At 34.2% G+C, this 13,906-nt stretch overlaps 2 protein-coding genes across 10 annotated transcripts; both read left to right on the forward strand.

Annotated features, from left to right (window-relative positions):
- The first annotated feature begins 222 nt into the window (after nucleotides 1-222).
- Nucleotides 223-7,892, forward strand: LOC112802419 (probable cyclic nucleotide-gated ion channel 20, chloroplastic). 6 transcript variants are annotated; one of them, XR_003818746.2, is made up of 13 exons: nucleotides 223-521; nucleotides 1,500-2,047; nucleotides 2,712-2,903; nucleotides 3,020-3,118; nucleotides 3,713-3,850; nucleotides 4,162-4,404; nucleotides 5,004-5,270; nucleotides 5,574-5,719; nucleotides 5,832-5,909; nucleotides 6,400-6,529; nucleotides 6,699-6,916; nucleotides 7,382-7,544; nucleotides 7,636-7,892. XR_003818746.2 is itself a non-coding variant. In XM_029298532.2 (13 exons), exons 2-13 carry the CDS (start codon nucleotides 2,071-2,073, stop codon nucleotides 7,733-7,735), a joined length of 1,806 nt encoding a protein of 601 aa, XP_029154365.1. In that variant the 5' UTR covers nucleotides 223-521; nucleotides 1,500-2,070; the 3' UTR covers nucleotides 7,736-7,892. The 6 variants fall into 6 exon arrangements, 4 of the variants coding, with proteins under 4 accessions (XP_029154365.1, XP_025701419.1, XP_029154363.1 ...); XM_029298532.2 differs by having other exon boundaries at nucleotides 1,500-2,073; nucleotides 6,699-6,945; XM_025845634.3 differs by having other exon boundaries at nucleotides 6,699-6,945.
- On the forward strand, nucleotides 7,784-10,719 carry LOC140184754 (uncharacterized). Of its 4 annotated transcripts, XM_072237696.1 has the most exons (5): nucleotides 7,784-7,931; nucleotides 8,017-8,161; nucleotides 8,605-8,753; nucleotides 9,066-9,867; nucleotides 9,948-10,719. In XM_072237696.1, exons 4-5 carry the CDS (start codon nucleotides 9,630-9,632, stop codon nucleotides 10,235-10,237), a joined length of 528 nt encoding a protein of 175 aa, XP_072093797.1. In that variant the 5' UTR covers nucleotides 7,784-7,931; nucleotides 8,017-8,161; nucleotides 8,605-8,753; nucleotides 9,066-9,629; the 3' UTR covers nucleotides 10,238-10,719. The 4 variants fall into 4 exon arrangements, with proteins under 4 accessions (XP_072093797.1, XP_072093794.1, XP_072093796.1 ...); XM_072237693.1 differs by lacking the exon at nucleotides 7,784-7,931 and having other exon boundaries at nucleotides 8,020-8,161; nucleotides 8,610-8,753; nucleotides 9,075-9,867; XM_072237692.1 differs by lacking the exon at nucleotides 7,784-7,931 and having other exon boundaries at nucleotides 8,021-8,161; nucleotides 9,075-9,867.
- Nucleotides 10,720-13,906: the final 3,187 nt, after the last annotated feature.

Genomic DNA, 13,906 nt, shown 5'->3' on the forward strand with positions numbered 1-13,906 from the left:
ATAATTACAAACATAATATTAAAATCTAATTTTTAAATTTTAAAATATATATTTAATATTTAGTTATTTTTATCATATTTTTATGATTATTTTTGTTCAACTATATAAATTTTAGGATACAATTTTCATAACATGACGTAACCAGTGGCAAACTGGCAATTCATACTCCGACAGTCTTCTGCTACTTTAATTATTTATTTATTTATCTTTTTTGTCTTAATCGATCATCACATATATTCACATGTCATAAACTTTCATAAGACTGACTTTTCAAATATTACTTGTTATATTTATATATTTCTCAATATTCTTTGAAGTCTTTTGTAAGCTTTACAGCTCTAATTTTTGATGGTATTCTTTGAAGTCATAAATGTGTTCAGTTCAGACTTCAATTCCTCTTTGTCTTCCAAGCAACTCTCTCAGAGGAGAACCTCTTCTACAGTTATCAACAAGCTCTTAAAAATGAACTTTTTCATCACTTAATTTCGTGCTGCCTGATTCAAAAATCCTCTTCCTAACAGGTCTTAGTACTACTCTTTCTAGGTTTACATTGTCTTTTTGGTTGGTATTATTATTATTATTATTATTATTATTATTATTATTTGGTTGCTGTTACCCATTTAGGATATAAGCCTCCTTCCATGTAGACGGGTTGTGTTTGTTTCAGAAACTAGAAATTGGATTATGTATGTATTCATTGCAATTAGATATATGATTAGGGTTTGTTTTTGCTTTGTTTCTTTCAAAGCTCATAGGATTTGTTATGAGGGAGTCCATTACTTCTTTCTTAATACGTGATCCATTTTAATGATGAAGAGGGGAATCCAAACCTACAAGGATGCATTCAAATATTCAAACCTTAGATTTACTCTTTTTAATTTCAAAACAAGCACTCCTTGGAATAACTTCTTATTCTCAATGTTTCTGTTTTATAGTTATAAAAATGTGATAGTTCTTCATCTTTGAAAAGAAAATTTGCAGCCAATTTGAGTTTTGGTAAAGATTAATAATGAGTATATGACTAATACATGCAACTATGGAGAAAATCGTATCTTTAGGTAGTAATTATAAGCTATGCGAAATTGGGGACAGACAGATTTTCTTGTAATATTTTATAGGATTCAGCTGCTATGGCCACATGTTAAGGTTATGTAGAATTTAAATTTTTAATGTATTTGTTATTTATTTATTAAAGCAAAATGTTAAGAAACTTCTATTAATAGTAATTTTGAACACATGTTAACTACATCCTATTTGGGTTTATATTATGTGTAAGGATTTAAAAAAAAAAAAACTAATTTTTAAACGGTCTCATCTCCAAATTTGAAATTACTACCAAACACACTTTTATCTCCGTTTTTGTCTCCGCTATTTTCTGTGTTTGGACTAATAAAGCCTTATGACACAGTCACTAGTTTCTTATAGTTTTATTATTCATATTCTCCTTCTTCAGGTTTCCAAAATTAAGATAACTTATATGATACAGGTTATGTATTCAGTGGCAGGTTAATTTGGGAAGAAATTACAGAACTGGAAAGGAACCATGGCTAGTCTTAAAAATGATGAGCTGCCAATGCTGTTGAGAAAGGAATCAAAGGATGAAGAACAATATGATGAGACCCTGAATTCCAAATTGCAGAGATTCTTATCCAGGACACAAAGTTCAATTGCAATTCCTATGAGCACCCTGGAGTCATATGATAGCGAAACTAGTCTTGTTGGACATACTGGTCCACTGAAGAGTGAGAGAAAAACCCCCTTTCCACAAATGAGCGGTCCACTATATGCTACCGGAACTGTCAGTCATTTACAGCAGAGGATGGTTGGTACAGGAAGAAAAGAAGATGAAAGAAAGACAGAAAAATTTGATGCTTTCCGTGGCACCGGTTCGAATAACTGGCATAATAACCATGATAAGGAAAATGAACACTTAATGAGGTCTGGACAACTTGGAATGTGTGATGATCCTTATTGCACTTCTTGCCCAACATACTTCAAGCCTTCTCAACATAAAGTTTCAAAATCTTCGACAATATTTGATCCCAAGGTAGCATCATAGTCGAAAATTTAATGGTACATAGCTTTTCATGGTATAGATCTTGATTCTAGATGCAAGTATAGCCTTCTAGATGTTTGATGAATTGACTTATGTGATTCTCAAGTAGCCTATATAATTTTCATAATTATTCATATCTTTTTTTACCTTTTACATTGTTTCTATTGTCAGTTGCTTCAATAGATATACTTTAGTATCTATCTTGTAATCTGTATCATCGTAATATAATTTAGTATTTATTTTGTGTTATACATCAAGATGATGACTGGTATTTCCGTGAAAAGCACTTTCGATTGGTATTTACCTAGATATGCATTCATAATAACAGGAAAACGGTATTAACCAAAAGGAACCAAATGTATCTTGACCAAAACCCTTTTAGTTACTCAAGCTGCACCAATGCATCTTGTTCTCTTGACTGCTGAAATTAGTTTTGTTGTTGCTATCACTGTTCACTTTGAGTTATTGTCACATGGGTACTTCAAGCTGTCTCATTGTTTATCAATAGTCAATAGAATTTTTTCTAAGACTGTTCGAAGCTGAACCGTATCATTATTCTTAACCTTCATTTTATTGTAGATATTTATCATGTATTATCGGTCTATAACTTTTGCATAATGTAAGCTACTTTTGTTCATATTCTGAATGCCTGCAGTTCCACAATGCTCTCTATGGGGACGCCAAGGGATTTGCAACAAAGTTTTATTCCCTTTGTTGTTCGTACATTCCTGGAGTTATAAATCCTCACACTAAAGTCATACAACAATGGAACAAGATTTTGGCCATTTTTTGCTTGGTTGCTATTTTTGTGGATCCATTATTTTTCTTTGTATTTTATGCACGAGAGGTATGATTGTTTCTGATAATACTTAATTGCAACATCTTGCAACATGCAGTCTCTTATTTTTCCTTGATACTATGCCTAAGGTTACTCTGCACCTTTTTTCTTTTCACTGGTTGTAGGATCATAATTGTATTGTTGTCGACTGGTCAATGACAACAACACTTGTTATTGTTCGAAGCTTGAATGATTTGGTATATTTCTTTAACATTCTTCTCCAGGTATGTTCTCTATAACTACCATTTTAAAAAGGTTCCTTTGCACTCCTTCTAATTTATACAAATCAATATATACTTGTGGAACATTACTGCATTGATAATACAAGTGGAGGATTTTCTGATATCTTGTTGAGTCACTCAACACAATCTTAGCCTCAATTCATCTGAAATTGTTCCATATATCTTTGAATCATAGATGTTTTTTCTGTTTCAATCCACAAACCTTAGACTTCAGAGTATTGATGTTTTTATCTTTTTTCCCCGTTGTTAAAGGATATTTGTTATTTACTGAAGTTAATATGACATACAGTGTCAACTACCTTTTATAGATTACACGGGAAGAAATTACAAATGAAATGGTTAACCAAAACAGATGATAATAATCTGGACTATAACCTTGTTACTTCTAAGTAGAGCTGCATTCTGTGCCAATTTCTTTGCTTTGCTATTTTTGAGGTTAAAGTCAAGGGGAATAGAGAAGAAAAATAACTATGCATTATGTTATGAATTCTAAGCATGGATGTTAAGTTTTCTCGTCTAGTGTCCAACTTTCTGTTATTAAAGGCTTACATATGCAACCAAATTGCCACTTTGCAGTTCAAATTGGCTTATGTTTCTCCTGAGTCAAGGGTGGTTGGTACTGGAGATTTAGAGGACCATCCGAAGAAAATCGCACTTCATTACCTTCGGGGTTATTTTTTTCTTGACTTATTTGTTGTATTTCCTCTTCCTCAGGTAGATGTCTTCTCATCTCCCTTTCACCATGAATACTTTCAGACTCTATTTTTTATTTTTTATGAAGGCAATGAGATCCAAAAATGTATATTTTTCTAATATATAATGTATGTTCTTGCACAGTTAGGATTTTAGTTGCCATACATCTTTGATAAAAAAAGGAAAACACAAAGTTCGTTGGTGCTTCCATTATATTGAGATTGTCATTGATTAGTTTGACTTTATTGGAATTTTGTATTTCAACTTATTTGAAATTTAGTCATTTTGTAACCATACTCCTTTCCATGACATATATAGTGAAATATGTGCAGATAATGATATTGTTTGTCCTGCCAAAATCCCTTGGGGGAGCAAATTATGCTAAGAATCTTCTGCGTGCAGCGATCCTTGTGCAGTACATCCCCAGATTGTTTAGATTTCTGCCTATGCTAATTGGCCAGTCTCCATCAGGATTTATATTTGAGTCAGCCTGGGCAAATTTTATAATAAACCTTCTAATTTTTATGCTATCTGGACATGTTGTTGGCTCTTGCTGGTACCTCTTTGGTCTACAGGTGAGTGAAAACAGCATTCGAAGCTTGTTTTTCTTTAAATATATAAAAAAATATGATACACTGTGATTTGTCGCCCTCTGTTCAAGAGGTGGCAAGCTCTTGTTATTATAGGTTTCAGTATTAGAAGCTACCAACTGAATGCCTAACCTCAAACTATGATAAGAGTGAAAGAGGAAAAAAAAAGGCATAAAAGTAATGTATGATCAACTTGAAGACACACTTTAGTGTCACAATGCCAGTTATATTATCATATGGAATGAGATTTAGGCTCAAGAACTAGAATTTTCACCTGAATTTGCTTATCCCAATAATGCTTTATACTTGTTGATTCTTGATGCCTTGATGGATAAGTCCTTCACATCATATCCTATTGAACAATTGTATTAAATAATTCTGATTATTTGTTTTGGGTTATGTAAGTATCATGTCCTCATAAATCTGATCCTTCTAATTAGCACTGCACTACTGGTAGTGAAATTCAGACTATCACAGTTATTATGTTTCCTTCAATAATTTAATAGATGGCTAAACTAGAATTGAAGTATAATTGATGTTTTATTTGCTAACTTTTTCCTTTTCTACCGTTTTCTTTCTTCAAGAGGGTTAACCAATGTTTGCGAGATGCCTGCCACAATTCTAAGATCCCCGGATGCATGACATTCATTGATTGTGGGCATGGTCATGATGGAGTCTTTCAGCCTGACCAAACATCAAATCAGTGGAACAACAATACTGATGCTGTTGCTTGCTTGAATCCCCCATCTGATGGTGGTTTTGCTTATGGGATATATCAAAATGTTGTACCTCTTACTACAGAAACTAATGTGATCAACAAATACATCTATTCTTTGTTTTGGGGATTCCAGGTGAGCTGTTACCTTTTTCTTTTTCCTCCCTCCCCCCCCCCCCCCCCTCTCTCTCTCTCACACGCACACATTCAGTAGCTAGTTGTGAAAATGATTTTAGTTAATTTCACAAAAGGAATGTATAATCCATTGACTGCCTGAACAATATAAATTGAAGTATAGATGTATAATATATCAAAACTAAACTCTAATTAATATTATGTTAATCTAACATAACTTTTAGACTACTTGCCAAGGGAAGATACATAAATGATTTTGATATATGTAAGAGTAACAATTATACCCTTGATGATATTTGTGCAGCAAATCAGTACTTTGGCTGGTAATCTAGTCCCTAGCACTTTTGTGTGGGAAGTCCTTTTCACTATGGCCATTATAGGATCTGGACTCTTGCTTTTTGCTATTCTCATTGGTAACATACAGAATTTTCTTCAAGCTCTTGGGCGGAGGTAGAACTTACTTAATGCTGAAAGTTGGTTGTAATTAAACTTTGACAGCCTTATTCTAATATATTATCTTTTGCAATATGGTTGAAATCTTTTTCTTCCATCAATTTTTTAGGAGGCTAGAAATGCAACTCAGGGGACGTGATGTGGAGCAATGGATGAGCCATCGACGCTTACCAGAAAATCTAAGAAGGTATAAATTCCTCATTTTCTGTAGTTTACATGCACATTTAATGACAAGTGACATGATGACTTATTTAAGATTTTAAAGGGATGCAAATTATAACTTGAAGTTTCTCCTTGCATCTACTTCTAGCTGCCTGCAAATATGTTTATGTTCCTGTATGTGCAACTAGTAAATCTGATTTATAGTCACCAAAAGAAATAAGTATGAATATGTTTTATCACTATGTACCTTAAAAGTGCACATAATCCTGCAATGGATGTGAAATAATTTTTGAGATCGTGTTATTTGGCATCGTTTTGAATTAAGTTATTAGCGCTAAAAATGGTTGATATAGAAATATACACATAAGAGAAGTTAGTGATAGACCTGAACTTACTCAATAAGTCAATATTAAGAAAATAGAATGTCCTCTATTTGTCATTTTTGTTTAGGTTTGGTGTTGCATGAAACTTTTTACTCACATAATGTATAACTCAGATAATACATTACATTGTAGGAGAGTACGACAGGCTGAACGTTATTCTTGGGCTGCAACAAGGGGAGTGAACGAAGAAATGCTTATGGAAAATTTACCAGAAGATCTACAGAGAGACATAAGGCGTCATCTCTTCAAATTTATTAAGAAAGTATGCACTGGTATCATGCTTATAACAAGTTATCATGATAGAATTGAATACAAGTTTAAACACGAGTTGTATGTATAAACAGCCAAATTATTGTCAAAGCATACTAAAAGTGGCCTTTGATGAAGACTTTGCTTTCATTCTTAATGGAATTTGTGCCCAACATTTGCAGGTTCGAATTTTTGCTTTGATGGATGAACCTATCCTAGATGCCATTTGTGAGAGATTAAGACAAAGGACATACATAAAAGGAAGTATTATATTGAGTATGGGTTGTCTGGTAGATAAGATGGTATTCGTGGTGCGAGGAAAGCTCGAGAGTGTCGGAGAAGATGGAATAAGACTTCCGTTATCCGAAGGGGATGCCTGTGGCGAAGAACTTCTAACATGGTATTTAGAACATTCTTCTGTCAGTACAGGTATATTAAAGAGTAGATTTCATTAGGAATTGCAATAATCAACAACTTTTCTAGTAAATTCATGGATTAATGTATATGAATACAAAGGGTTTGTTTCTAAGATAAGAATTTTTTTTAATTGATAATTTAAAATTATCTTTTGAAAAAGTAAGAGTAAATATATCATGAAAAAATATTTTTTTTTTAATCTATGAATTATGTTTGAATACAATAATATAAAAATATTATTTTTTTAGTAAAAGAATCTTTTTAAATTTGATGTAAATTGTAGTTTTCAAATTTTTTATTTTTTAAATATTTTTATTTTTAGTAGTAAAAATTGATCAAATCTACTAAAAATTCATTAACATTCTTTTTAACAGCCATCCAAAGAAGCTCAAATTTCATCTAGGCACTTTGACTTATGAATGTCGTATCAATATGATTTTCCATGCAGATGGTAGAAAAGTAAGGCTTCCTGGACAAAGGTTGCTTAGCAACAGAACAGTGAGGTGCTTAACAAATGTAGAGTCATTTTCGCTCCGCGCCGCAGATCTTGAAGAAGTCACAATCCTTTTCACAAGATTCTTGCGGAGTCCGCGTGTTCAAGGAGCCTTAAGGTCACATCTCTTTTCTCCATTAAATTTGTATCAAGCTTCAATCTACGAATTCAAATCCATGATTCATTCGGTAACTGTGTTGCTATTGTAGGTATGAATCACCTTATTGGAGATCCTTAGCTGCAATTCGTATTCAAGTTGCATGGAGATACAGGAAGAAACGTCTAAGTCGTGCTGATTCTGCTGTTTAAAATTTAAAATTGAAATATAGTGCGAGTATCGTTATTCGTTACCATATACAAACGCGTAATTGTGTAAATAATAAAGGACAAGATTGTAGTCTGAAAATTTTCAATAAGACAATTATTGTAACTAGTAAATGCCCAAAAAATGAATCAGATTGGTGAATGGCTGACGCGGACGTTATCATTTTCGCAACAGTTGCAGGTACGGTCGCTTTAGGTTTCTCGCAGTTTGTGTTTTGCAGGTGCGGGGGCTTTTAGGGTTTTGATAGAAATTTTATATATTATAGAATGCACTAGCTGGGAGGAGAACTTCTTCATAGTTCATAGATCTAGATCTGTAATTGTGAGAGAGAGAGAGAGCGAAGAGAGAAAGAAGCAGCGGCGAATACGATGAGGAATTTCTTCGGTGACGGCTGAGTATATATCATCACGGTTGGTTCAAACAGCACTGTCTTCTTTATTTATTTATTTTGCCATATTTATTTTGTTTCTTTTCGGTCTTTATTTATTTAAATATTTTTGGTCAGGCTTATTTTGTTTGAATCTTCTGTATTCTTTCTTTTTTGGTGAACAATGTATTATTTATTTTTGAGTTGAGTTATCCATAAAAGCATGAAAAAAAAATAAAAACAATGGATGCTCGAACGAAAAATAGAAAGTAGGGTTAGATCACGAAGAGTACTACAATTGTGAGATTGTACAAAATACATAGTCTGAGATTTGATTGTGAGATTTTGTCAAGGTATAGTATCTCATTCTTAGGAGGGCCACTGGTAGAAAATTTTTTTGAAATAAAATAAAAAACTATTTATTCTGAAACAAATTAATCCAACTTTGTTTAATATATAACTTTGTTTAATACCCACCGATTTTAGAGCAGAATCGGGATAACTGGCACGGATCTGTATGCAAATCGGGAAAAATCACTTGATCCGGGAGAAAACACAGATAGAAGAGTGGAACTGGGTGGCAGAGGCATTGCACCAATGGTCAATATGTTGGCATCATGGAAGCCACATTCCAGGTTCGAATTCCAACTATGGCTGGGTAGTAACGAAACCTTTAGTGTGTGTGAGTGTATGACCAAAAGAAAAAAAAAGTGGAATTGGATTTTCTTTATTTTAAATTTGCCTGTCACTTGTTCTATCTTCTTCTTGGGTTGAGTTGAGATGACAACTCTGTGGCCATTTTTTTTAAATTTTTATTTTAAATTGATATAATTTTTAATTTCTTTTAATACAAAACAATTTTTTAGGGGTTAATTTTTTTCTATATGAAAAAAATGTTGGTATTTTTGCTAGAAATAGAATTATTTAACATAATTTCAAGTGGATAGATGTTGCAGGTAGAGCAGGATGAACACATAGGGGACGTGTTTGGTTAGCACGCGAGACACGTGTTAGTCACGTGGCAACATCTACGGCAACACGCGGGGGCATGTTGGGTGCTCTGTCTATATAAGGCGACGCTCATTTCCATTTTACTTAATTGCGAAGAAGAAAGTTGTTTGTGTGTTGGTGGTGTGATGGAGGGTACTGCAAAAATGGTAGTGTATCACAACGGTAAAATTATACGAAATACTCAAGAGGGGGTGAGTTTTGAGTGTGAAAATTCGTTTTCGCTTGTGGTTCCATGCAACATGACGTTTGTAGAGTTACAGTACAGCCTCTGTCAAAACATAGAGAGTGATATCTTAAAAAGAGTGAGCAATATTCTATATCGGAATCCCGTTATCATATTTGGTAGCCTAATACAGTTTGATATCATGCCGATCATTGATGATGCAAATATGCAGCGTATGTTCCATATTCATCGACAGACTCAGGTGCAACAGACAAAGATTGAGTTGTATATTGAGTTTGAAAATATAGATGCAGATGAGATTTAAAATGATTCAGATATGAAAGATGATAGAGGCGAAGTATATGAAGGAATGAAGAGTGATAGCGAAGAGGATTTTGAAGCTACCTACGAAGCTGATGAGAAGGATGAGAATGGTGATGTGGGAAGTGAGGCAATAATAAAAAATGTAGTGGTTTCACCTGCAGTTAGTCAACCGATGGACGTTTCACCTTTTATGCGTAATTTGGATCTTGACACCATATATGTACCGAAATTTCCTGAATATACAAACATAGGTATGTGATGAATGAGTAATACATTTTCCTTAATTTATATTTTGGATAGATCAATGAGTGACAATTTATTTTTTCTATAGGTGTTGTTGATCTCGAGGAAGGAGAATTTAGGATCGGAATGGAGTACAGTTCTAGAAAGTCGATCGTCGAGGCAATTAGAAGCTACACTATTTCTAGAGGAGTCGATTACACTGTTTATAAGTCTGAGCCACAAACATTTTATGCAAAATGCAAGATGTATAGCCATGGGTGCGATTGGCTTATCCGAACCAGCTTGATACGGAAGAAAGGTTGTTGGGAGATACGGAGATATAACGGGAGGCACACGTGCACCATAGGAACGGTTTCACAAGATTATTCCAAGTATTAGTTGTTGATCTTGCGGGACGGATGTGTGACTGTGGGCATTTTCAGGTGGAACGACTACCTTGTTGCCACGTTATTGCTTGTTGTGTTAACCAGCGACTCAATTGGCAGATGTATGTTAATGATGTATACAAGATGTCAGAGATTCGCAAGGTCTACGGAGTAGAGTTTGTCCCAGTAGGCGATCCTGAGACATGGCCTGCTTACTCGGGACCGACATTGGTCGCTAATCCTACCTTGAGGCGAACGTCGAAAGGTCATCCCAAAGGTCCTCGAATATGCCATCTCTGTGGTAGACAGGGTCATAGCCGTAGTCGATGTCTTCAGCATGTTGGACCGAGTGGGGGTTGGTAGCAATGGTGGTTCATAGGTCTTTGTTGGTCATTGTATTTGTATTTTAAAGTTAATTTTATAAATTAATGTATTTGAATTTATCTATTAACTTTTTGAATTAGTATAATTAGTATAGTTGAAAGTTTCTGTTTATTTTACAACTGAATACAACTAAATATGACAAAACACAACTTTTAATGAGCAAAGTACTTTTATTATTAATAAAAAAATCTAATACAATAAACTTATACAAAAAAAATTAAAATATGATACAATAAACTTACAAAAGTTAACTTAAAAATACAAATAAACTTACACAAAAATCTGATATAATAAACTTACACAACTTTTTTATGAACACCCGCTTACTTTTTTTCCGAGGATCCACTTCATCCCCTTGCTCATTAACCCCTTATCAAACCCCAATGGAGTAAACTTATGGATTTCTCTCCATCCGTAGGTTATACAGATGACCCCGACCTGAAACACTAACATTAGTCATACTCAAACCACCTGCCCCTCTCTTGGGCATACCCGACCTAACTGCCTCTCCCAAAGTAAATGCACCAGGGTTGTACTCATGACAACCTCTTGTTGTACCACATTCAAGTCAAGATTGTTCGGCCTAGTTAGTAGTAGATCAACACAAGCTGTATTGAATAAAATATGAGAAGCGATGCTACCACTCCTTCGGGAATCAACCGACATATAACTTGAAGTGTGGTCAGAAGTAGTCTCCCTCGACGAGAGGCCACATCGACAGACACCTGATGTAGTTGAGACAACCCCTATTGTGGCTCAAATATAGTCCAATCCGAAAAACTACCCACACTGGTGTTAACCCATTGCTGGATATGATCATCCCCAACAAAAGGCATTTGCGATGGGATTAGGGAGAACTCTAAGTATAGAGGACTGTAGTTTGTGCTCTTGTTTAATGTTGGTGGTGGTGGCTGTGGTAGCTGTGATAGTTGTGGTGGGTGTACTGTAGTTGTTGTGGTGGCTGTGGACGGTAATAAGGAAATGGTTGAGATACTACATACTAAGGAAATTGTTGTTGCTAAGGCGGTGGCTGAGGTGGTTGTTGAGAAACTCCCTTTGACAATCTCAGTCATACTTCGAATAAACCCAAGTATCAATCATGGTAATTAGCAGTTGGTCTAAAATCTCAAATTGGAAGGGGATGCTGTTCTCGCAATCGAGTGTTGCAACGGTTGCCCCAATCCTCTATCCATCCCGCATGTATCACCCTTCACTCGTGAAGTTGTGCTTCGCAAAAAGTAATGCAATGGTCTTCCACTCTAATGATTTTTGAAGGCTCAAGGGCAGGTTGTGCATACCTAAACTGGCGCATCACTCAATTCGTAGGGTGTTATTCGACACACTCGAATGACAACAATGATGCCACTATGTCACACACTTTAAGGTGTCCATATAATTCGTCGAGTATGATTGATCCTTCGTATGGCTGCCATACAAACTGTAACATATTAGAAAATAAAAAAATTATGATCGTGTTAAATATTAACATACACCAAGCACAAACACTAATCTCTGCCATGTTATTATAGGTTTTAGTATCAGAAGCTACCAACTGAATGCCTAACCTCAAACTATGATAAGAGTGAAAGAAGGAAAAAAAAAAGCATGAAAGTAATGTATGATCAACTCGAAGACAACTGTAATGTCATAGTGCCAGTTATGTTGTCATATGTAATGAGATTTAGGCTCGAACTAGAATTTTCACCTGAATATGCTTCTCCCAATAATGCTTTATATTTTTTTATTCTCGATGGATAAGTCCTTCATATCATATCTTATTGAACAATTGTATTAAATAATTCTGATTATTGTTTTAGACTATGTAAATATCATGTCCTCATAAATCTAATCCTTCAAATTAGGACTACAATATTAGTAGTGAAATTCAAACCGTTACAGTTATTACGTTTTCCTTCAATAATTTAATAAGTGGCTAAACTAGAATTGGAGTATAATTAATGTTCGATTCGTTAACTTTCTCTTTCTCTACTTTTTTTTCTTTCTTTGAGGGAGCTTTCTTTGTGCATGGTGCTTTAAGGACCATATTATACTTTCCCCATCAAAGACATTCCCTTCTTTGAGAGGGTTATTCAATGTTTGCGAAATGCTTGCCACAAATCGAAGATCCCTGAATACATGTTATTCATTTATTGTGGACATAGTCATGATGGAATCTTTCAACCTGACCAGACATCAAATCAATGGAACAATAATACTGATGCTGTTGCGTGCTTAAATCCCCCATCTCAGGATAGTTTTGCTTATGGGATATATCAAAATTAAAGTATAGATGTATAGTATACCAAAATTAAACTCTAATATTATGTTAATCTAACATAGCTTTTAGAGATTCTATGAAAAAAATTTATATATGCTTGAAATATCAGTTGGTTGAGTTTTCTGTATTTATTTAAAAACTATTCTATATGTATCCAAAATCTTGGATGCAATTGATTTGATATCTATAAGAGTAACAATTATATCCTATGATATTTGTGCAGCAAATTAGTACTTTAGCTGGTAATCTGGTCCCTAGCACTTATGTGGGAAGTCCTTTTCAGCATGGCCATTATAGGATTTGGACTCTTGCTTTTTGCTATTCTCATTGGTCACATACAGAATTTTCTTCAAGCTCTTGGACGGAGGTAGAACTTATCAATTGCTGAAAGTTGGTTGTAATTAAACTTTGACAGCCTTATTCCAATATGTTATTTTTGCAACATAGTTGAAATCCTTTTCTTCCATCCACTTTTAAGGAGGCTAGAAATACAAACTCAGTGGCTGTGACATGGAGCAATGGATGAGCCATTGAGGCTTACCAGAAAATATAAGGAGGTATAAATTTTCTCTTTTTCTGTGGTTTACATGCACATTTAATGACAAGTGAGATGAAGACTTATTTCAGATTTTAAAGAGATGCAAATTATAATTTTAAAGTTTCTTTTTGCATCTATTTTCTCTCTACAAATGTGTTTAGATTTCTGTATGTGTAATTATTGATTAGTAAATATGATTCATAATAACTAAAAAATCGGTCATTGGCCTACCAAGATGGTGTGAGAAATTAAAAAAAAAAAATTGTTGCTTCAATGGATGAACCTATCCTAGATGCCGTTTGTGAGAGATTAAGACAAAATAAATACATAAAAAGAAGTAGAATATTGAGTATGGGTGGTTCTAGTAGATAAGATGATATTTGCAGTGCGAAAAAAGCTCGAGAGCATAGGAAAAGATGGAACAAAACTTTCGTTATCTGAAGGGATGTTTGTGGTAAAGAAATTTTTACATGGTATCTAGA

This window comes from Arachis hypogaea, chromosome 5, assembly GCF_003086295.3.
Source record: "Arachis hypogaea cultivar Tifrunner chromosome 5, arahy.Tifrunner.gnm2.J5K5, whole genome shotgun sequence".
Lineage (NCBI taxonomy): Eukaryota > Viridiplantae > Streptophyta > Magnoliopsida > Fabales > Fabaceae > Arachis > Arachis hypogaea.

Excerpts from the sequence above, each read along its gene's own strand:
- LOC112802419 (XM_025845634.3), top strand. The coding sequence starts at position 1,544 with ATGGCTAGTCTTAAAAATGATGAGCTGCCAATGCTGTTGAGAAAGGAA. Across the intron at positions 5,910-6,399 it reads TTACCAGAAAATCTAAGAAG|GAGAGTACGACAGGCTGAAC; the intron begins GTATAAATTCCT and ends ATTACATTGTAG. Across the intron at positions 7,545-7,635 it reads CGTGTTCAAGGAGCCTTAAG|GTATGAATCACCTTATTGGA; the intron begins GTCACATCTCTT and ends TTGCTATTGTAG.
- LOC140184754 (XM_072237696.1), top strand. The coding sequence starts at position 9,630 with ATGAAAGATGATAGAGGCGAAGTATATGAAGGAATGAAGAGTGATAGC. Across the intron at positions 9,868-9,947 it reads TCCTGAATATACAAACATAG|GTGTTGTTGATCTCGAGGAA; the intron begins GTATGTGATGAA and ends TTTTTTCTATAG.